The 22,784-nt window shown below is 40.5% G+C and overlaps 1 protein-coding gene and 1 non-coding gene across 4 annotated transcripts in view; both read left to right on the top strand.

The window, feature by feature from the left end:
• Positions 1–22,415, top strand: part of zdhhc9 (zDHHC palmitoyltransferase 9) — a 28,876-nt gene extending 6,461 nt beyond the window's left edge. The window contains exons 2-10 of one of the 3 annotated variants that reach the window (XM_019364650.2): positions 2,510–2,670; positions 7,462–7,620; positions 10,223–10,360; positions 10,568–10,616; positions 11,640–11,742; positions 16,090–16,193; positions 16,346–16,421; positions 17,113–17,205; positions 19,898–20,036. In XM_019364650.2, coding sequence (XP_019220195.1) covers positions 2,510–2,670; positions 7,462–7,620; positions 10,223–10,360; positions 10,568–10,616; positions 11,640–11,742; positions 16,090–16,193; positions 16,346–16,421; positions 17,113–17,205 — 883 coding nt within the window. In that variant the 3' untranslated portion in view covers positions 19,898–20,036. Of the gene's footprint in view, positions 1–2,509; positions 2,671–7,461; positions 7,621–10,222; positions 10,361–10,567; positions 10,617–11,639; positions 11,743–16,089; positions 16,194–16,345; positions 16,422–17,112; positions 17,206–17,655; positions 17,918–19,897 lie in introns of those variants that run through there. The other 2 variants (XM_025910905.1, XM_003445282.5) reach the window with 2 other exon arrangements.
• Positions 3,104–3,185, top strand: trnal-uag (transfer RNA leucine (anticodon UAG)). Its single transcript has one exon. It is a non-coding gene; the product is annotated as a tRNA-Leu (tRNA).
• Positions 22,416–22,784: the final 369 nt, after the last annotated feature.

The raw sequence follows: 22,784 nt of genomic DNA, 5'->3' as shown, positions 1-22,784 counted from the left end.
AGCTCCACCCTGCACAGCACAGGAAATTGTCACATCCCAGGAAAGATAGGGGGGCTTGATGGGAAGCAATGATAGAGAAGCCTTCCTTGAATACATTCCAGTTTACGGTTACGGGAATTGCACTTCATCGACAGACTGCATTCCCTCAGCCTGAATCCCGCTCCGTGCGGCCTCTGCGCAAACGACTGTGGGAAACACACCTCGCAGGCCTGCGCCAGTGGAAATTTCTATTGATTTGATCTCCGCTCCTTGTTTCCGTTAATGTTTGAAATGCGCTGCCGGAAAACTGCTCAGACAAGTCAAGCAGGTGTAGAGTGTGTGTGTGTGTGTGTGTGTGTGTGTGTGTGTGCTTTGTTGTCTTGTCAGAGCGCAGGTATGCTGACAGGGTTCATGTACATAGTGATATTAAACAACTCCACTTTGTTCACTTTTAGCTGTATGTCTGCATAGTGAGAACAGAAAACCGACCATGATGATGAAGCAAAACTGTGGGTGACACTGTAGTAGATGAGTAGCTGGCATCCCGGCCACCTGTATGAAGCCACCTGTGTTAAACAAATTGAATAAAACAGGCAAAAGACAAATTCCATATTATCAGCAATTTATTTTTTAATGACTGCTGATTTCTCTCTTTCCCCCTTTTTGTTATATAAATGCACCACTTCAGGTTTAATTATGAGATGACAGATGTGCAATGGAGCCCCTATGTACAGATTTCTGTTGTTGGCTTTGAGTGCACTGGATCGTTATATAAGAGCAACTCTAATCGTCCACAGTATGGAAAAAATAAGAGTTTTACCCTCCATATTTTTTTTATGCGTTATAGGCTACTTGTTTTTGTTACTATATATATATAGAGTGTTGGCAAGTTTATGATGCAAATAAATGGTTGTTGATATAAAAAAAAAAGGCAAAGGAAAGCAGATGTTTTTTGTTTTTTTATGGCTATAACCAAATGTTAACTGTTTGGATATTCTGTGTTGTACTTCATATGTATTTGGGTTTCAGTTTGTAGATTCTGATATTTGTTTTTAGTTTGTCCTCCTCGTATCGTTCTCGCTTCGGTCATCCTGCACCTCATTTCTTTGTTGCTACCTTAGCAAATTTGTTGCTAGATTCAGCCGCTTTGCATAACCATTCACTGGATTTTATATTAGATGAAAAAGACTTGGCAGTAAACCAAAAGACAGTAGCTTGCTGTTCTGTCGCAACCAATAGAAAAGTCCTCCTCGCAGTTTATTTTTCTTGCTAAACCATTAAAAATAAAGACACATAAGGACAGATGCAGAAAATCTTTACCACCTCACACCACAACACCTGCATTTATTTTATTTTTAAGCCCCATCGTGGGCTTTTTTACATTTTCTGCTTAATTTAGTGTAACGTTTGGCTTGTTTTATATTTTTATTATGGTGTTTTATTTTAAGATGTTTTTTTATGGTTTGGCTGCTGTAAAATAGTAATTTCCTAATTTTTGAGATAAATGTATTTCTTATGTTATTGTAACATAAAGCGAGTCCACTTGGTGTTTCTGATGTTCTCTCTAAGTCATAATTTTTGCCAAATTAGCAGCAAAGGCTGTGAACACTTATGTACATGTTATAGTTTTGTTTTTATTTAATTTCAAGCAAACTGTTTGTTCATTTTATCTTTATGGGGATCGCATGTAGAGTTTTGAGGTGAGGCTCTAACATGATAAAATGTGGAGATACTTTCCAGATGCACCGTACGCAGATGCTGTTTAATGGGACAAAAGAGAATACTGTGTAAATAAAATGTAGCCTGGTGATTTTGTGTGTGGGCGGTTTTATGCGTGGCTTGCTGAACTAAAGTTAGTGTTCCTCAGGATGTGGCTCAGGTCCCTTAAAATCCTGTAGTGCAACATTAGAGTTACATTATGAATATATGATTTCAGCCTCATGGGAGAGAGATGAGGCCATAGAGTTAAACTATTAATAACTGCATGTGGAACCCTTTTTGCTGGTGATGCGCTCTTCTGTTGCAGCACTTTGCATTGCAGCTCACATGTGTTATCAGACTGTGCAGCCGGCCCTTTTGGAGGAGCCCGGCTGGCTCTAATCTCAATGGCCTGGCAAATGGATCCACGCTTCTCCACTAGTACAGAAGGTGTAGGGAGTGCGGCATGGTGTTATTTATTCAAGGCCACGACTTCGGTCTTGTGGTTCGTGACCTTATGCTCCGAACATCAGTTAAAAATATGTGTGGTGTTGTTGTGTTGTGTCCTCTGTGCTCATGGTTTTCCTGAGAGTGCTCTGCCATTTCTCTTAAGATTATCCGTAGTTATCATGTATTACTATGATGGAGAAACGTAAAACAGGATTTCTTTAATTAATTAATCTGTTTACAGAATGTGAGAAAAACATGTTTTTCCCCAATCCTGTATGATGTCAAGTTTGCAGATGCGAATATTTAGAAAAGAAAGCAGCTGTTGTGTACTTATTATTTTAAAAACGCTTTTTTTTGATGATATTTCTTTTTTCTTGTGCAGATGTCCGTACCTGGCTGTTCATCTTTGTCCCGCCATCCCAGTTTTTGCTGCCCTGCTGTTCGTTTTCGTTATGGCCATGCTGTTGAGGACCAGCTTCAGTGACCCCGGGGTGCTACCGAGGGCCCTTCCGGAAGAGGCTACATTCATTGAGATGGAAATTGGTGAGTTACAGGATTTGCGGACAGACACTGTACATTAGGTGATCATCAGCAAGTGTGGGTATCTTTGTAAAAGCACACGATTTGGTCAGACTGTGCAATGCTAAGAGAAACTACAAAAACCCCAAAACAAAGTCCAAGAGCTACATCTCAGGCCTTAGTCACCTTAGTTAGATATTAAAGTTCATAACAGCTTCCAAACAAGTATGGCTTGTTTGGAAGTGCTGCCAAGAGTTAGCTTCTTCTGACTAAAACCACAGCAGCACAGCTTTAGTTTGCATCTGCACAAACCTCAAGACCTCTAGAACTACGTCCTTTAAGCTGATTAACCAACATAGAGATGTTTGGCCATAATGCACGGTGCAAAGTTTGCCAAAGACCAAACCCAGCATATCAACACAAACACCTCATACCATTTGTGGGCTGGGCACTTGTGGGTACCGTGGCTGAGCGGTCTAAGGCGCTGGATTTAGGCTCCAGTCTCTCTGGAGGCGTGGGTTCGAATCCCACTGCTGCCATTTCCTACTGGACAGGCAGAGCTCATTAGGTAGAGTCTTCGACCCATGATTGGAAGGTCGGGGGTTGAAATCCACCCAATGGCGACCCTGAGGTGTGCTGGATTGGAGAGGACTAAACAGTTTCCTACTGGATTAATAAAGTATACATTTATTATTATTATTATTCTGGAGTCAAATGTGAGGCCTGAGAGCTAAAGCTAAGCTGAAACTGGGGCTTGCATCAGGACAAAGATCCCAACCAGAGCGGCAAATCTACAACTGAATGGCTGAAGAAGAAAAAAAAAAATCAAGGTGTTGCAATAGCCCGGTCAAAGTTTGGTTTGATCACATTTGATTGAAAGCGATATCACCATTATTACCATCATCTTATCCACGTGTTTCTCAGTCTGGACTAAATTGTTTGCAACATGGCTTTGCCCACTTCTAACAATTGAGAAGAGCTCAGGGAAAAACACGAACACAGGAAACTGCTAAAGCAAACGGTGTTTACATCTACAGAAGAATGTCAACACTCTAGATCAAGAAGATAGAGCTGTGTTTATGTCTTTTAAATACCAGTTTAAATTGCAGCTTTGTCAAAACTTTAACAGCCTGACAAGACCACATGTAATTGGCTTTATTTGTACTATTATAAGTAAGTTATCTTGAGCACTACCTGTCACTACCAAACAATGGCAAGACACGATCAGTGACTAGCTGTGCAGCATTTAGCAGCTAAAGAGCCTCAGGCACAGCTGAAAACTAAAGGCTGAGCCTAAAGAGGAACAAGTACCTGACCTACATTTGGCAGGTAAACACAAACACGACTCCATGTGAGCAGTATTGTTGTTAATTAAGAAACTAACAAGGCTGTTTGTTGCTAGTGCCAGTGTAGGTGTAGTTGCAGATTTAATTATATTTTTGGGAATGTTTGAAGAGGCTTTATTTGCATGAAATACACTCATTAGTCACTTTGTTAGTTATACGCTGCTAGCACCAGATTGGAGCCTCACATTCTCACTATAACATATGAGTGATTCTGACTCATTAAACTGGACAACATTTTTGTAAGTTCTGTTGTCCAATTTTAGGTGAGCCTGTGTGAATGGTAGCCACAGTTTCCTGTTGTTAGCTGAAAGTTGTGGCACCTGGTAAGGTCTTCTTCTTCTGTAGCCCATCTGCTTCAAGGATCAATGTGTTTTGCTTTGACAGATGCTCTTCTGCATGTTTATGGTTACTTGAGTAACTGTTGCCTTACTATCACCTTGAAGAAGTCTGGCCATTGTCCTCAGACATAAATGCGGCATTTATGCCTGAAAAACTGCTGCTCTGGGGGTCATTGTTGTACAGATGTTCGCACAGGAACATCAGCAGTTCCTCTGGTACCAACAACCATGCCACTTTCAAAGTCACTTGAAAGTGGCATGGTTGATCTCTTAATTACCCATTCTGGTGCTTGGTTTGAACCTAGACCTTGTAACCAGGTCTACATTCCTGCACTGGAATTCCTGCCGTGTGATTGACTGATTAGATATTCGCATTAGTGAGCAACTGAACAATTGTATTTTATCTTTTCAAACCTTTGGCTTTTGACATGAATTTCAAAAATACAGTGGCTACGTGATTGTAAAGTTTTTATTATTTAAAAAAAACAAAGTAATAAATAGTAAAAAGTAGCATGTGACCTCACCTTTCCACGCGTGGCAGTCCAGCGCCTGCCCTTGTAAGCAGAGCTATTCAGTATCAGTGCTGATAATGCCATAGTCACAAGTCTCTTATCTACATACATTTAAATGTTTAGTCAGCGACGTGTCTAGTGGTTATTGCAGCTCAGGTGCTTTTACATCGTTGTCATCCAGGGTGTTGCACACAGCGGTGTGTGTATGTGTGTTAAAGGACACCCAGAGGTGTGGATTGCACACTAGGTGGAAGTAGTTAAAGTAAAAGTATTTAGGAGGGATAAATATTTCACTATATATGTTAGCTAAGCAGTGAGCAGACAGCCTCAATCTGCTGGTTTATTTATGCTTGTTATGCTTTAGATTGCTAAAAGTTGGGTGTGCTCATCCACAAATATAGAGCTTAGTTTAAATACAGTTTTTCACATTATCCAAAACATACAACACTGTTAGAAAAGAGAAATTGCCCTTTGTTCTTTGTGAATTTTTTTTTGTATTTTCATGCTGCAATATTTGTTTAGTATCCACTGCTCTCTCTTTGCCTCCCTCCCTCCCTGTGTGGCTGGTCAATGTTCTTTGTCTCTGTTAAAGATTCACAGCATCCTTCAGCCAGCATGCGCGTCCCCTCGCTCTGTGTACGAAGCATGGGCGTGGACCGGTCTCTTTTGAGGACAGATGAGGCTTATAAAAAAGGCTAGGGCACTCGGCTCTCTGGGATTGGGTTAGCGGGCATCAAGTGCTGCTGTCATTATGACTGTGACTCATCTTGCTGGTTCGATGTTAGCTCTGAAACAATTAGTCGAAGGACGGAAAATTCACTGCCTATTTTAGTGATCTATTACTCATTTGAGTCATTTCTTTACGCAACAATACCACATCGATCCTCTCGTGATGTTTCGTTGGTTTAATTTGTCTTGAGTGACAAACACTGAACTGATTTACTGGGTGGTTCATATTCAGTTTTTCGTAGTTGAATAGACAAGTTGTAAAATGTTCATTAGTGAGCTTTCGAGGTGCAGGAATGTGGCGTTCGAGTTGTTGAGAGTTACCCTGTGTTTCAGGTCTTTATAGTAAGCTAAGCATCTATTTGTGGTAGTTTCATTCCAAATATGCTGAAGCAGTATCAGTTTTCTTTAACCTGAGGTAAAAAATAATCATTTCTGTACTTCCAAAAAGGTAAATCTATACCTTTAAATAACCTCACTGGACATCCTCTCTTTTGCAGCAGACTTGCTTTATGTTTTCTTTGACCTTGTATGTATCCTCTCACAGCATTCCCAAAGCCTTGTACCTTTGCACATAAGACATCTCGGCAACCTTCTTCAAATATGAAGCTATTATTGACATAAACACTATTTAAGCAGGTCACATGACCGCATTATGCCAGCTTAAATTAAACAGTTTGGTACCAACTTCATCAGCCCACACCTTCAGATATTAAACAGTATGTTTTTATCTGTTAGGATAGCTGTTGTAAGTGTGGGAGTGCTAAAAGCCAGTTGAGCAAGCAAGCAGGGATGTTAAAGAAGCCTCTGCAGCCCCGATGCTCTGTCCCTTCTGCCTGTTAGCAGCAGTCCCCAGGGGGAAAGCTAATACGAGGAGAGGCATCTTCTCGGAATACATAATGCCACGAGCAGATTGAGCTTTGCTACCCAAGGGAGTGGCATCATTCCCTGTGAGTGGTGACTCATAAATTTATTCTTCACTACTATATCCTGAAAGCCACTAAATCCCACATTCTGTGGATGCATAATGCCAAGTATTTGTTGCTGTCAGAATCTATGAATTTATGTCCCAGGGATGTTTTTAATAGAAGCCTGAAAATGTGCTCGTTTCACTGATTTATTTGTGCAGAAACTGCTTTGTTTTACTTAAGAGATCTTCATTTAGGACTCTATACAAATGATAAGTATGCATTTTAGGCTTTTCCCCCTTAGCTTCTCTGAACACTTTCTCAAACCCTGATAATTTCATTTCCACAGAAAGCACTTTTTAAAAAAAAATCTTAATGAATCCCCAGGAAGTCAAATGAGTACGCTTTCTCTTTTCCATTAACTCCACATTCACGCCTGTCCACTGCGGCATGTTAATGGTAGATTTCTTCCTCGCAGTTACTCTGCGGGGTGATTCAACTGTGTGATCATCGGCTTGCGCGTATAATCTCCAGATCCCGGAGTGTAAGATAATCAGAAAAATCCAAATTGTCACAAACAAACAGTATGTCAGAATTCATTTATTTGTTTGATAGCTGCTGTGCAGACATAAGATTACTGTGAAATATGGCCATTCCAGTGATAGGAAGCTGTCCAAATGGAGAAAGATATGGTGCTTTATAGTTGCAAATAAATAATATTGACAGTTAAACAGCCCACCTATACTGTACTGAGTGACCTTGGTGAATGACATCCTCAAGGTTCAGCTGTCGTGATTTATGTCACTAATTCTCACATTAGAGCTCCTGTCCAGTGCAATGCAGAAATCATGTTTAATATCTTTAATACTGGCTGAGGATTTCATTTGTTGCTGTGTTGTGCTGACTGTGATTAAATAACATCTCTTAGAGTAATTTATATTATGTCATCCAGATTGATTTAATGTTTTTCTGTTCGCTTCCACAGAGGCTGCCAATGGGAACGTCCCAGCAGGGCAGCGACCCCCGCCCCGAATCCGCAACGTTCAGATCAATAATCAGATCGTCAAGCTCAAGTACTGCTACACGTGCAAGATCTTCCGACCACCTCGAGCGTCCCACTGCAGCATCTGCGACAACTGCGTTGGTAAGAAGTCTCATCTGATCTGCCGTCGTTTGTTACGCTGCTCAGAAAGGCTTCACAAAAGGAGAAAGATGAGATGGGTTTATTTCAGGCGTGCAGAAATAGAAAGGTGAGCAAGGAGAAAAATAGCTTGCTGACATGATGGCGATTACTGATGCCTCATCCTTAATTACCTCCTGCATTCATTTGTCACGGTGAAAAAAGAAATGTTAGCTTTATAAATATACGCAGAAGCGGACAGGGTGTAAAAGTTTTAGAAAACGAAAACATTCGTGAGGGGATTTATTTTTATTTTTTTCAGAATGTCCTTTAAGTGTTGAAAGCCGTGAGTTTGTGGTGCATTGTGATGCTTTGTGACGTGTGTGTGTGTAGCTGTGTCATCTCACAGCCCTGCAGATTAGCAGTGATTTCGTAGCTGATGAATGAAGAATGTGTTTGAAGGGAGCGTAGACTCGCAGGCGACGAGAGAGGAGACAGTGGAGGCTCAGTGAGGAAATAAGTGCTCCGTCATTGTGAACACTGGTTCATCTGTGTCCACCTGCTGTAGAAACGCACACACTCCCAGTGCTAGCATTACACAACTGCATTCCTCTGACCCTCTTTTACTGCAGAGGTTTTTGTTCCCTCCTCACCTTAACTTTGCTCATACTGATGAAAGTCTCAGAGAGAAAACAGTCACTCCACTATTATAAGATGCAAATGCACAGTTTTGTAGTCCTGCACATAAAGTCTGGGGTAAAGGTGTTGGTCTGGTTTCCGACCTCTGAATAATTGCACATATTTTATTCAGTGACTCGCGCTGCAAAAAGAAAAAGAATATGTGAGACTTTTAATCAAGTTTAAGTGCTTATAGCTTTATTATGGAGTGAACAGTGTGGATGATTGTTAGGCTGCTGCACTCCATATGCAACCTACAAATTTGGGGCAATCAAAGTAAACACAATATGCATAAATGGAAGCTGATGTTTGTCCTAATGAAATGGTCTTTTTACACTTGTTTGCTGTTTTGTTTGCATCCCAATAACTGCTAAAATCTAACTTTTACCTGAGCTGCTTTTCTGTCTGCTTATATTGTCTTTGGGTTTTAGAAGTGATGCATCTATATATCACTTTGGCCAGTTTGTTAGGTACACCTGTTCAACTGCTTGTTAACATAAATATCAAATAAGCCTGCCACGTGGCAGCACCACAATGCTTTTATGCATGAGGAAATGGTCAAAATGAGCTGCAGAGGTTCAAACTGAGATGAGAATAAAGAATAAAGGTGATTTAAGGTCAGAAAATGAGAAAATCTAGCAGTTCTCTTTGCATAAATGATTTATGGATAAGTGACTTATGGACTTGCTAGAGGTCAGAGGTCAGGGGAGAGTGTTTCACGCTGATAGGAAGGCACCAGTAACTCAAATACACAGGCAAACCAAAACTGAGCAGTAGAAGGCTGGAAAACCACTGGCACAATTTCTGCTTTGATATTTAGATGATATGGTCAGAGTTTGGTTAAATGACATGAAAGCATGGATCCATCCTGCCGATCAATAGTTCAGGCTGGTGATGGAGTAATGGTGTGGGGGATATTTTCTTGGCACACTTTGGGCCTAAACACCATAACCTAACTAATTTTGGATTACCTTTATGACAGCATATCTGTCTTATGATGGCTGCTTCCAGCAAATTAACTCACCCTGTCACAAAGCTCATGTCATATCAAACAGTTTGGTTCACTGGACTCAAATGGCCTCCACAGCCACCTGAGATCAATCCAATAGAGCACCTTTGGAATATGGTGGAATGGGAGATTTAGGATTTGTGCTAATGTAACAGATCTTAGATTAGCTGAGGTTTTTGGTTTTAGTGGGTAAAAATTCCGACCAAGTGCTAGAGTGAAAATTTTGAGATCACCGCAAACATTAGCTTTCATCCTCTGTGCGTCTGTACTAAATTTCATGATTATCCGTCCATTACGAGTTAAGATATTTCAGTGAGAGTCATGCTACTCATATGTGTTTTATAAACTCCTATCATTCCTTTCCAGCTCATTGCTTTACATTTAATATACATGTGAACATAAATTTTCAAATCAAAGTACTACCTCTTTAGTAACTACTTTATCCCAAAACTGCTGGAATACAAATATAGTCAGCTTGGGTCAACATTTGCATTGTGTTCCATAAATATAACAATCATCCACGGGTCCACTTGAATCTACAAACCGGTTCACATCCTGTCTGTTTGCCTCCGTGTTTACTTGATATTGTTGTGAAACTTCATCTGGGGATTGCAGTGGTGTCGGCTGCGGAGGAAAGTGTAAAGTAAGATGTTTACTTTCATTGTCCATTTGACCCTGCCCTGCTTTCATATGGCTCCCCTCCAGCTGATAGAGGAGCAGCAGCAAAGAGGAAGCGATCACTATATTTAGATTCAGAAGCTGATGCATAAAGCAGCCTTTGACTGAAATGTTATTGAAATTTGTGTATTTTTAACATTCTTTTGATTCCCAAAATTGTCTACTCTCCAAGAAAGCTTGTTTTTCAGGTTCTGGAACATTTTACATATTTATAGTTCCCCTTTTGTTCTTCTTCTTTTTTTTTCTTTTTCTTTCCCTCAGACCGTTTTGATCACCACTGTCCTTGGGTGGGCAACTGCGTGGGCAAGAGAAACTACAGATACTTCTACCTGTTCACCCTGTCACTCTCCCTGCTCACCATTTATATCTTCACCTTTGACATCGTCCACGTGGTCATGCGTAAGTATCCTGTCATTCAACTGGCCAATCAGAGAGAACACATGAGCCTAATCTGTAGCCACACCACATCGTCCTGCTTCCTTCTTTTACTGAATATAGGATGAGACAGACAAACTCAAAGAGTATTTCCTCATATGGATGATAAGCTCTGGGTTTATTACCTTAATAACAATAATGACCTTGTAATTTCTGTTTCCCTGTCCACAGGCTCAATGAATGGTGGCTTTTTGAACACTTTGAAGGAAACACCTGGAACATATCCTTTAAAACTCTAACTAAAGTGTGAGTGTGTGGGTGAAATGTTTGCTGGATTTTCATGAACACTAAAAACTGTACAGCCTTTGCCCAACCTTAGCATAGCTAAGCTTTCAGTTTTCTTTATTGCTGTTGCAAAAGAGAGTCTTTATTTTTTTAAATTTATCTAAAAAAATAAAAAATGTAACAACAAAAGTCTAACCAATTAAGACTGTGCCTGTGTGCTCTAATCTCACATGCAGATGTGTGCAGGCAGGGCACACAGGTATGCCACCTCACCAACTGCTTTTTGATTTAATGTCCATTTGTATTTAATAATTTATCCCTTACACCACCACTACTGTCAACACCCACAATTTCCACCATCCCTCTACCCCAAATTCTGACAGCATCCACTGGGGACAAAGTTAACAGAACTCTCATTACTTGAATGACAAAAACTCATCCTGAAATTGAAGCTAAGCCGCTAAACTGTGACAAATAAAAAGAAAAAAAATACAACTTGCTCATATTTTGCACAGATCCTTCTGCAAGATTCTCATTATAAAATAATTCACCTGGAAACACTCTAAAATCATCCTGCGACAGTGGCGTCAGCCCACACACCGAGATAATCTTAGGCTTGTTGGTTACCTAGCTACAGCTGATTAAAACCTGCAAATTCATTGATGAGAGGCAAGAAATTATAAGTGTCTGTTTATCTGCCTTTGTGGTCAAGGACCCATGTTACAGAAATATTAAAAATTCTAATGGAAAAAAATCTTTAAAGTCGTTGCACAGTTCTTGGATTTAAATTTTAATTGAAAAAGTTATTTCTAAATAGTCTTATTTTTTTCCTCCTTTTTGCACAGTTAGAAGGTAAAACCGCTCCTTTCATCGCTCTTTGTTCTTCCACTGACATTCACTGCCTTTAATCATGTTACATAATTTTTTGCTACTCTTCCATCACCTGCTGTCTGCGGTTTAATCAGTAACCTCGAGTCAGCCAGAAACATCTGTTACTGTTTTCTTAACTGGAGCTCACTGTGCTGGAGGTGCTGGTGTGTTTCTTCACCCTGTGGTCAGTGGTGGGACTGACTGGCTTCCATACCTACCTGATCTCTCTCAACCAGACCACCAATGAAGATGTAAGTACTTTTTTTTTTTCTTCTTCTTGTTTTTTGCTGAATAACTGCTCAGGTCTACAGTTCATTTTGGTTTGAGTGGAGCTGTGAGGCACATGTGCTGTATCATAGCTTCTGTAACTCAATCTCAGTCAGTCCATTGTTTATTATTTATTATTATTTATTGTTTTCATAAAAAATGAATGTGGAAAATGACAGATGAACTCCTGAAATAACTAGGCAGCAATTGCTTTATGAGCGCACATACAACATTGGTTCCCCTGTACCCATAAAAGACTAAAACAACTGAGAGTGAGAAAATTGGGAACTCTGCTTGCTCATATGGTTCGACATTTCAGTTACAAGGCAGGCCCCAGCTAAAGCATCTCTTGCTCGGTCATCTTTTTTTACTCAAATGGAGACCATAATTTGCAAAGTAAACATCATGTAAGATGAGACGAGATAGTCTGGGAAATTCACAGCAGTAGAGTGGACAGAGCAGGAATAAATAGGTGTAGCATAATCTAACAACAGAAATACTATATGAAAACAACTAGAAGAAAAATGTACGCTCTAAAAAGCAGAAGAAATATATGCATTAATAATAATACAATAATACAACTGACATTTTAGATGCCTCGTAGCAGCAAAAATTGAATGTTTCATAGTGAAGTGGCTGCATCTTAATAGCAGCAAATACTGAGTATCACACATGTGTACCTTTAGTGAGTCTGACAGCACCTGGGTGGAAATACCTCTCAAATCTCGCCTTCACACTGTCACTGAAGGAGCTGCTCATTGCTGTCAGAGTGACCTGAATGGGGTGGGAGGTGTTGTTTAACGTGTGATGACAGTTTAGCCACCATTCTCCTGTCACTCATTACCTCTACTGGACCAGTAACTCCATTCACACTTGAAGTTGGTTATTGAGGCCATACAGTCATTAGGAAAGTGTTTACTGAGGCGATCCTGCAGACATCTTTGCAACTGACTTATTTTGGAACCAAAGGAGTGGCACACTGCTAGTCATTACAAGAATACAGAGTTAGCTTTGTCCATCTTTTATGTACAGTCTATTCTGGTTACACTTTGACAGACAATTACCTCATTTATTTTATTTTTCCAAGTTTTCTGCAACTATATTCTGATTCTTCAACCTTTATCTTTTGTCACATAGTAACAGAAATTCATATTTGGCAGAATTCAGTCAGCTGCCTACTGTGTAGGCTGCATTTGCCAAGCTGATCCTACACAGTGTTTTGAGCATCAGTTTTAGTAATTGAGTGGGTTTCATAGACTTACATTAGTCAGAGTAAATGGCTGCTCAGACCAGTTTACATTTCAATAAATCCACATGTGGCTTAACACATCTGGTCAAGCTGCATCTGGATTAACACAGAGACACATTTACTCGTCTGTGTTGGGCAGACCACATATTTCTTGCAGCCTTCTCATTTTTGGAGGAACGTTTACGACTATTTCAGCTCAGAGGGAGGCGATAATACAGCTAAAGCTGTTTGTTACCTGCCAGAAACCCTCGAGGGAAATATGGAGAGGCGTTTATTCTCAGTTCTTTAATGCCCCATTAGGAGCACTGAGATGCTTCTGGGTTGAGCAAAGTCCAACCCCACTGACCAATAATAGAGATGAAGAAAACCCTCCTTATAAACGCACATATTACAGTAATGCTCGAATTTTTAAGAGTGATGTGTTAGATGTGTTTTTCTGGTGAGGTCTTGGTTTATATCTTGAAGGTAATGGTCAGGTGGATACATAATTAGGATAAATCCCAGTTTTAGCAACATTGTGATCAGGCAGATTGGCTTCCTGTGGCTGTAAAGATAAACATACATCACCATGGTCCAAACACTACAATTTCTAAGACCAGAGAGCTGTTACCTTGACAACAGCTCCTCCTCGTTCAGGGCTGGTAAACTGTAGCTCGTTAAAAACAAGGTTGGTATATTGTAAACAAAAGAAAAGCAAATAAAGTGTCTGACGACCAACAGGAAGAAAACAGAGACATAAAAAAATGAGATATTAACTCACTCTCATTTAAGAGATTGTATACACAGAATTCACCAGCTTGTTTGTTATTTTTCGGTAAAGGTTAGTACTTTATTTTTTATCTAAATCAGGAACACTGAGACAGAAAACCACCAGCAGTAGAAGCTTATTCTGCTCAGACTCTCAGCCATGCGACAAATTGTCTGCAGTTGGACTCCTCTCAGCCAACCAGCAGGCTGATGGAGCGTAATGATCTAAAAATATGCACGAAAAGCTTCTGTACTTAATAAAAGCACTGACAAAATGAAGCTGAAATAAGTCGAAAACAGACGCGCCGGTCTCTTTCTCCCAGCTTGCCAACTACATTTAGAAAAAGCTTCTCCGGCTGAATGAGGAGGAAAAAAGTATTGATTGGTTGGGCACATTAGCACTGAGTCGTTATTTAGTCACCGCGCACAGAAACACAGAGTCAGGCTGATGCGAAGCAGATGATGAGCGGCGGACATGCAGGTGGATGAATTCACAAAGGGAGTAATTTGCGTTGTGTCTGTGTAAATATACTGACATTAAACAGCACGTATTCTTTAATGGAGGCTTTGTTAGCCCAGATCTAACTGCAGAGGCTCTGACGAGAAGCAGCAGCAGCATCGATGGTGGTGGGAGGTTCTAGATGGCTGAAAGCAAGAGAGTGCACTCATACTTTGTTGTAATGATTAATTTATAATTCCCCTTCTTCTTTCCTGTGGGATGGCTGGCCTCATTTTTTCCCCATTTAATCTGTAATGAAGCAGTGGAATGTGCACCTAAAACGTGTAACGTTGCTTCAGGAGTTGAAACAATAGCTGTCAGCCCAGCTGTTTCAATATCTGCGATTGGGCTAATAATAGATGCATCGATACCTGCAGGGGCCGGGCACGGCGCCAGAAACACTGCTGTGGCAGAGACGAGGAGGGGGAGTGAGAGGAGAGAGGGAGGAGAAGGCGAACAGGGGAAGGAAGGCACCTTGAGTGTTATAGTTGCTCTGCTCTCCCTGTAGGACGACACATGCTCGATGAAGTGTGTCACACATGCAGACACACGGAGGCATGCAGAACTGAGGCGCCTTGTGTGCAGGCTCCTGACCTACATCTATGACACCTAAAATAAAGCTTTTTGTCCGTCCTGCTGGAGGGTCAGGGGGTGCATGCTATGCTGTGAACAAAAAGACGAGCCTTTAAAACGATTACAGATGCACTCACAGATGCATTCAGTCTGCTTTATCTACGTTTCCTGTTTTAAAAAAATCGAATCTAATGTGGCTCTAATGCAAAAGCTGCAAATAAGTGTTGTCCACGTTGAAGGTCGTTGGATTATAATGGAGATATTTGTTTTCTATTTTATGTATTTTATTTTATGACTTTGTGTAACTGTGCCAGATTTATTCACACGAGAATTTAAAAAAAAAAACTGCACTCCTTGCACTTTTTGTTATTAAATGCAGTGACACGCTTGATCACTGCAGAGATTTTAACCCTAAAATAATTAATTTAAAAAAAAACATGGAATCATGTACTGTTTAAAGAAAAGATGTCTGAAAAGTGAAGCTAGTGAAGAAGTGTCTAAAACCTGCTGTCTTTCTACCAGCCAGCAGGGGGTGATTCCTATGGTTCCAAAAATAAGCTGTATTAATGTATTAAAAGCTGATTTAATATGTCAGGAAACGCATTATAATTCCAGTTGTTTGTTTCAGGTCTTATTTAATGGAAAACTGTGTTAATTTTGGAGCTAAATAGACTATAAACCTGTGCATGATTTAGGTCCAGGTTTCTCCTATATATGAAAGCAGTGTCCTTGATTTCTACTTTCAGGTATTTAAAAGTCTTTGCAGGAAATATTCCTAAAGATCCTAAAAATTATAGGCGGTGTCAATAAAATGATGCACAGATTTGTATTTGTATTTTTAAAAAAACGGCTATATATGCAGTAGTCTCAGTAAAATAATATTTTTTCACCCCTTAAGTCACAAAAAAGCTGCTATGTAGTGGTTTTATTGCAGAAGAAATCCTTAGTATGAACTCAGATTTTTTTTTTTTAAATGAATGAATAAAGTAGTTCTAATCTTCCATTGCCCTGCCTGTTTGTACCCATCAGCACATAGATTTGCCAGTAAATCAGTATTCATTAACTCCTGACAAGCTAGATTTTAGTAGGTCAAACCCGACCCTGTGGGGATAACTTCTAAAAATGGAAGTATGCTTTTGAATAAGGTATAAGCACAGGGAAAATCTTCATGAAAGAAAAGTGAGTGCTACTGTGGACGATTGATAGTTTGGGAGGGTTTGCTTCTTCACTGATTTATGTTGTGGTGAATTTTGTTTTGCATAGATTAAAGGATCCTGGTCGGGAAAGAACAGAGGCCAGAACCCTTACAGTCACAAGAACATCATCAAAAACTGCTGTGAGGTGCTGTGCGGCCCGACATACCCGAGGTAACTGCTTATTGTATCTTAGTCTCACATTTTTGTTTTGTCATTTTCTGTGCAAGACTGTTTTCCCGCACTGTTGTCTGAGCTTGGTGGCATTGCCTCGTTTTGGTGACTAATGAGCAGTAAGTGAATGATTGCTTCGTCTCACCCTACAGCGTCTTGGACAGAAGAGGACTACTGCAGGAGGACTCTACACTCGTTTCCTCCAGCAACCCAGTGCCACAAACTACGGTGAGTGCCCACAAACACACGCACATGCACAGACACACACACGCGTGCACTCTTTCTCATTGTAGTCTCCTCATTCAGACACACTGATTCGTGAGTGGATGGAGGCTGCAAAGCACAGAATAATGAATATAGAGCAGACATAAAACGGAGTTGAAACCACTTAGAATTGAGAGAAGAAAGGAGGTGTGTGTGTGGCAGTGTCAGAGAAGGGCCATTTTGTGCCTCTTCTTAGCATACAGATGCTGGCGTTTTGCATTCACTTGTGTTTGTTCCACCACTTTAAATGCGAACAGGACCACTATAGTCAGGATTATTTCCATCTGCAGTAATTTATATTGGGTATTATAGCTCTGTTCTGGGACCTCCTCACCCTTTTATGTACAAAAATGGAGCAGCAAGACCTGCACAGAATATAACAGGTATAAGTGAAAATAAATAAGGCACTGGTTAAGCCACATACAGCATGAAAGGGGGAGATGAAGTGCAAGTGGGTCACAAAGTGGCTTGCAGATGCACAGCAGCTGAGGGCAGGTGAAAGCCACTTAAACAGCGCAGCCTGTGTAAGATTTGTTGTTTGAATGTGTGGACGGGTATCAGCTGACCTATTAGTTAACATGTGCTTTCACTGACATCACGTGATCAGCTGGGATTGAGGCTGAGCTTGACTTCAAGATCTGCTTTTTACTTTTAGATATATTCTGTGGGCTTTTTAGGCTTTGTTGATAATGTAGGAGAGTGGAGAGAAGATGGGAAAGGTGCACAACAAATGGCCTCGAGTAAGTAAGTAAGTAAGTAAAACTTTATTTATATAGCACCTTTCAAGATAAAAATCACAAAGTGCTTCACAGAAGCTAAAACCTAAAAATAAAAATCAACCAAAAGCAAGTTTAAAAAGATGAGTTTTTAGCTGTTTTTTTAAAAGCGACCACTGAGTCCACAGATCTCAGGCTCAAAGGGAGAGAGTTCCACAATCTGGGGGCCACAGTTACAAAAGCTTTGTCGCCTTTTGTTTTCAGCCTCGTGTGTTGGACAGCAAGCAAGCCCTGGTCACATGACCTCAGGGACCTACTGGGAATGTATGGATGTAAAAGTTCACTTATATATGTTGGTGCTTGTCCATGCAGAGCCCTGAAAGTCAAGGTCAAAACCTTAAACTGGATTCTGAATTTAACAGGGAGCCAGTGCAGCTGAATCAGCAGGGGTGTGACATGGGAAAACTTGGAGGACTTGGTCAGTGCTTTTACCTTATGGCGTATGGGTCGTCTGCTCTATCCAGTTGGCTAAACCGGCGTCCTGTAAACCTGCTTAAACTAACACTATACAGAGCAGGCATTTAAGTCTTGGAAATGTTAAAGTTGCCCAAGTGAAAAATCCTATAACTGTCGCTGTGTCCATCCATGGTGGTTTAATACTTTCTAGTTGTGCTACAAACAATAATAATTTTGGAAGTGCACTTACTTTTAAATGGTGTGTTTTGAGAGTGGCATGGTGATACAGTGGTTAACGCTATCACTTCACAACATCTACCGGCTGGCTGGGATCTTTTCTGTATGTATATGGGTTCTCTCCAAGCTTTCCTGCTTCCTTCCGCAGTCCAAATACATGCATGGTATTGGTGAAAGCCTGCAGCTGAGTATGAATTGGCCATATGTGTGAATGTGAGTTTGAATGGTTGTCTGCATCACCGTGCTAGCCCTGTGGTGACTTGGCAGCCTGTCCAGGTTGTCCTGTCACCCTTCCTGTGACAGATGAGATGGGCTCCAGCCTCCCCGTGACCCTGAATTGAATATGCACGTGGATGATTGGTGTGTTTTGCTGCATATGAAATCATGTATACTATATAATAAATGTTGACTGTGTTCTGAGATTTCAAAATGGACATCGAAACAAATACATAGTGGTCAAAAAGATCTAGATGAAGTACTCAAGTTGAAAAATCTTTAGTGGCATACATTGTGTTGGGAGCAAAATGATGTAACAGCGGTCAGTGGAAACCCAAATCACCAAGCCCTTTGAGGGATGGATTCAAAATTACACCAAAAATCAAAGTTAAGATTGTTGAAGTTATTGTTTTTGATAAAGGAATTAGTTCCAGCAAAGGTGAAGAAGAATCACAAAGAGATTTTTATGAATTATATAGTTTTAAAAATGGTACTAAAGAGGAAATCCACAGCTTGCACTTGAAGTAAACCAATAAATGATCCAGCAGTACTCAAGCAGTTTACTTCATGGCATTGGGTAGGTATCTTCTCTGTGAGCTTTTTCAGGTTTTATTGTTTTACATTAATATTTCTACATTTATTTTATTATCTGACTGGTTTTAACTGGTTTTAAAAAATGTGATGAGACACACATTTGTTCATCAAGTAAGATTCATCAACATGTGAATCAGAATCTGCTGACCATTGCTGTTTGGCAACTGTCAGTCAAAGCTGATTTTACTCACACAGGCGAGAATAAGCTGTTACTGAAGTACCAATAAAATAAAACGACACAACTTTCAACTTTGAATTTGACTTCAGTCTTAACAAAATAAAAGCTGAGCCAAAGGAAGTCAGTACAATATCAGTAACGCATGACCTTTTAGTACTCTGTCGTCACTGAGCTGAACTTTGAAAGGTGATTTTAGCCGTTTTTCCACTGGAAATGAGCGTCAGCCGACAATGTTTTGATGGAATGGCTCAGTGTATTGCTGCTATTGCTTCATTACAATCTGCTGTGATGGTAATAACGACCTCTATTGTACTCGCTCTTACCACAAAGGCTTTTGAGTGCTTTAGCGGGTGTTTTTTATGTCACAGCATCACAGTTGAGCAAGATGCAGGCACAAAACCTGCAGGTGTGCAGCTCAGATCAAAATGAAGGCGGCATTCAGAGTTGGGTGGGGTCCAAACCATGAGTTCAGAGCACACCGTTTTATCTTCTTTTCTTTTAAATTTTGCAACTCTCCATCTTTTCCTACTATAGAAACGTGTAAATGTGATAACAGTATATGAATCTCTAATATACAAGGAGATACTGCGTTGTCTCCACCCAGTCTGGAACAAAAGAAAGATTCGCTTGTTTTATGTTCTTCTTCCTGTTAATCTGATTCAGATCAGTTTGTCGTCACTGCATCTTTTCAGCATGCTGTCCTCTAGGGAAGAGAATTGCACATCAATTCCAGTTAATAGCTGGTACGAAATTGCTCAATCTATCAAAATCGTGTGCCGCCCAAGACTAACAGCTCCTTTTATTAGCAGTGGCATGTTTTTTTTGGTTTTGTTTTGTTTTGTTTTGTTTGTTTGTTTGTTTGTTTGTTTTTTGGGGGGGGAGGGGTTTGCTGTCAAACCAGTGCAAGTCTCTCTTTATTCTAACTCAAAATAATATTACAGTATTGACATAATAAGTATGATAATACCACTGATTGCAGCAATATTGGCACCGCTATAAACCCCACATTTTCAGTGACCATGTCCACTGTCGTCTACCTACAGAAAACCACAGCTCCACTCATCCCCAACGAGCACACACCTGATGATGCCAAGCCGAGCATTGCTTCCTCAGCAGAGAAGAGCGCCTCCCCGAAAGAGGAGCACCCTGCAGCTATGAAATTCCCACCCCTGGCTTCACCCGAGACTGATGCAGAGACATCCATCGCCAAGGAAAGGGCCCATTAGCTGCATTAGAGGGCGGCTCTCATCGGGGCTGCTCCTCCAGCATCCTGCCTGGTCAGGAACTGAAGCATTAATAATCAATGTCTGACTACTGTGAGGGGGACTCAGTTATTCTCCGACTCCTGCCCATCAATCCCTCAGAAGAGCGGAGATTTTGCTGCAGCTTCTCCTCTTCCCTGCTTTTTCTCACTGGTAGCTGCAGAGGAGTTTGATTGACATTGACTCCTGCAGGAGAAGTGATTAAATGGAAAGTCAGCAGCTTCCCGTCTCCTGAACACTGCATGGAAAAAAAAAAAAAAAAAAAACGCATAGGGGGAAAAAAAAGCTGCTGGGGTGCCGCAGAAAAGACACTCCCCAAGCTCTCGACAGCCCCACAGTTCACCCGTGGGCTTCCTCTGACTGTCAGTACTCAAGTATGTTTATATTTAAAATTGCGTAATGACATTTATTATAAGAGGCCAGTTCAAATATCCTTGCAAGTCTCTGGCAAAAACAGAAGCTATCACTTCTGGACATGTGTACAACTTCATACATACAGTCAGTTTATGTTGTGCATACATTACACGCCCTATGCAAACCACAAGAAGGCTGGAGAAGCAGCATTGAGAGGAGTGTGGTGATAAAGGGTCTTACCTTTCAGTCAGAGCTCCTGATGTCCAGGCAGCAGGAGAACGTGTGAATCCTTAGCTGAGAAATTCATTTAAGGCTCCTTCCAGGCAAAGTCTACCTTGTACTCTGATACTGCTGCATTCAAGTACTGGTGTCACTGATGTGCATCTTTTCTTAACAAAGTGAATCTCATCCAGACCAACGCCTGTCCTTTCATTTTTTTATTTATTTTCTTTTTTATATAATCAAGGATGTAGTGTGCCATCGACGCTCTGAAACAGATGACACTGAGTCACGCACATTTAAAGTCTTGTATCCAGTTGAGTGTGAGAAAAGGCCTGATGAGCGTAGAGACACTCGTAGTACCAGTGCCTTAATGTAACGGTTGCATCCATCTGTAGCAACTGAGGTTCACCAAAAGAGGAGCCCTTCAAATCATTAATCCAGTGCTAACCTATGGAGGTGATATAAAGGAAAAAACATGAATCTGCTACTTAACACTACAATTTTTATGTTGTTGACAAACTGTGAATTTTCCAAATCTGAGAAGGAATAATCACTATTTAACTGAAAGGATCACAGCGACCTGTGGTGAGTTTATGCTGCTGCGTTTTAGAATATCGCAGGTCACTCAAAAAGAGCTTGTGAGAAATAAACAACGAAGCAAAGCCATCTTTTAACTGCAGGTTGCTTCAGCAGGGATAGATGTGCTGAAAACTCAGCTGCTGGGTGAGGATGAAAGAAAGAAGTGTGTAGCCAGAGTTAATTATTCAGCCTTTGAGCTCCTCCTGATCTTCCTCCCAGTCCTCTCTCTTCCTGCCGTGTTCTGCCTCTGTAGAAAAGTCTCATATCTTACTCCTCTCCTCCTTTTACTTGCACAGTTTTTTTTGTACAGTACGCCCACGACCGGTGCAGCTTTCGCTGCAACCAACTGTGTCAGGCTCATTATCGCAGAGAATTTAAAAAAAAAAACACGTTCAAACTTTTTTCCTCACCCCCCTACGTGTCTCTTATTTTGCTTTGGTCACAATGATCGCCTGAGGGTACAGCATCTGTGCAAAGACCAATCAGAGAAGGAGTCAAGCAGATCCTTTGTATTAATTGATGTTAGCTGATAGTGAGAGTTAGTGATTGTGCCGTATGCAAGACAGAGTTTGTGTTTGTGAAATATACTTGTGTAGAAGTTTTAGCACCGTATCAGACTCTAAAATCAAGGGTAGAGAATAAAGCTTAGGGTGAATTGAGGACAGGCGTGCCATCATTTTTATTTAACTGTCAGACTTTACAGCTTTAAAAACTAGACGGGGTAAAAGCATTAAAACTTTTTCCAACCAATATTTTGCTGATCCATTGTTTCAGCTCTCGAGGAATTCTTTCTACCTGCTTTCAGGTAATCCCTGACACGTCTCTGTTGGAGGATGCTGTGAAGTGTGTAGTAGTGTAAAGAAGTGTAATTACTGAGTATTTGTTTGGAAAACTCAGAGAAATGCTAAAATTTACAGTAAACCGAGACCTTTTTTTCTTTGTTTTCAATTAAAGCTGAACTTAGTGGGCTTTCTTGTGGAAAGTATTTAAAGATAGTTTGGTGTATTTAATTGTCACCGAGAAGCAAGAATGTATGATGTTCGATTTTTGAGAAGGGGGGGAAAGGGAAGCTCGTGATGTTCAAAGGGAGGATGAAGTTTAAGGTTTAGCTGAAAGTCTGCAGACCACAGAGAGACCAAGCCGAGCTCTTGTATTTATTCCTGTTTTCCAAGCGGGATCAGACGTGAATGCTCTGATCTGATTATTACATTGCATTATGTATACAGATACAGTACTATACCATTGATGGAACACTTATTTATGTCCACTTTGTTTGGTATCAACACTGTGATATATGTATTTCATTCAATTTATTCACTTCTTTTTACATGATCATTGTGTCTGGTAAATAAAAAAAATGTTGTCTTATTATAACTTTGTTAAAGTTTTCTTCTGTCAGTGGGAGGCTGCTCAGTTGTTGTTATTAAAAAGCATTCAGCAGGAGACTTGTTTGGTATGCAGGGTAATCACAAACCGCTGTATGATGGAAGAGAAAAGATGATTTAAGTTAACA

This window comes from Oreochromis niloticus, linkage group LG2 (genome assembly GCF_001858045.2).
Source record: "Oreochromis niloticus isolate F11D_XX linkage group LG2, O_niloticus_UMD_NMBU, whole genome shotgun sequence".
In the NCBI taxonomy this organism is placed as follows: domain Eukaryota; kingdom Metazoa; phylum Chordata; class Actinopteri; order Cichliformes; family Cichlidae; genus Oreochromis; species Oreochromis niloticus.
This window is presented reverse-complemented; position numbering and strand designations above follow the sequence as displayed.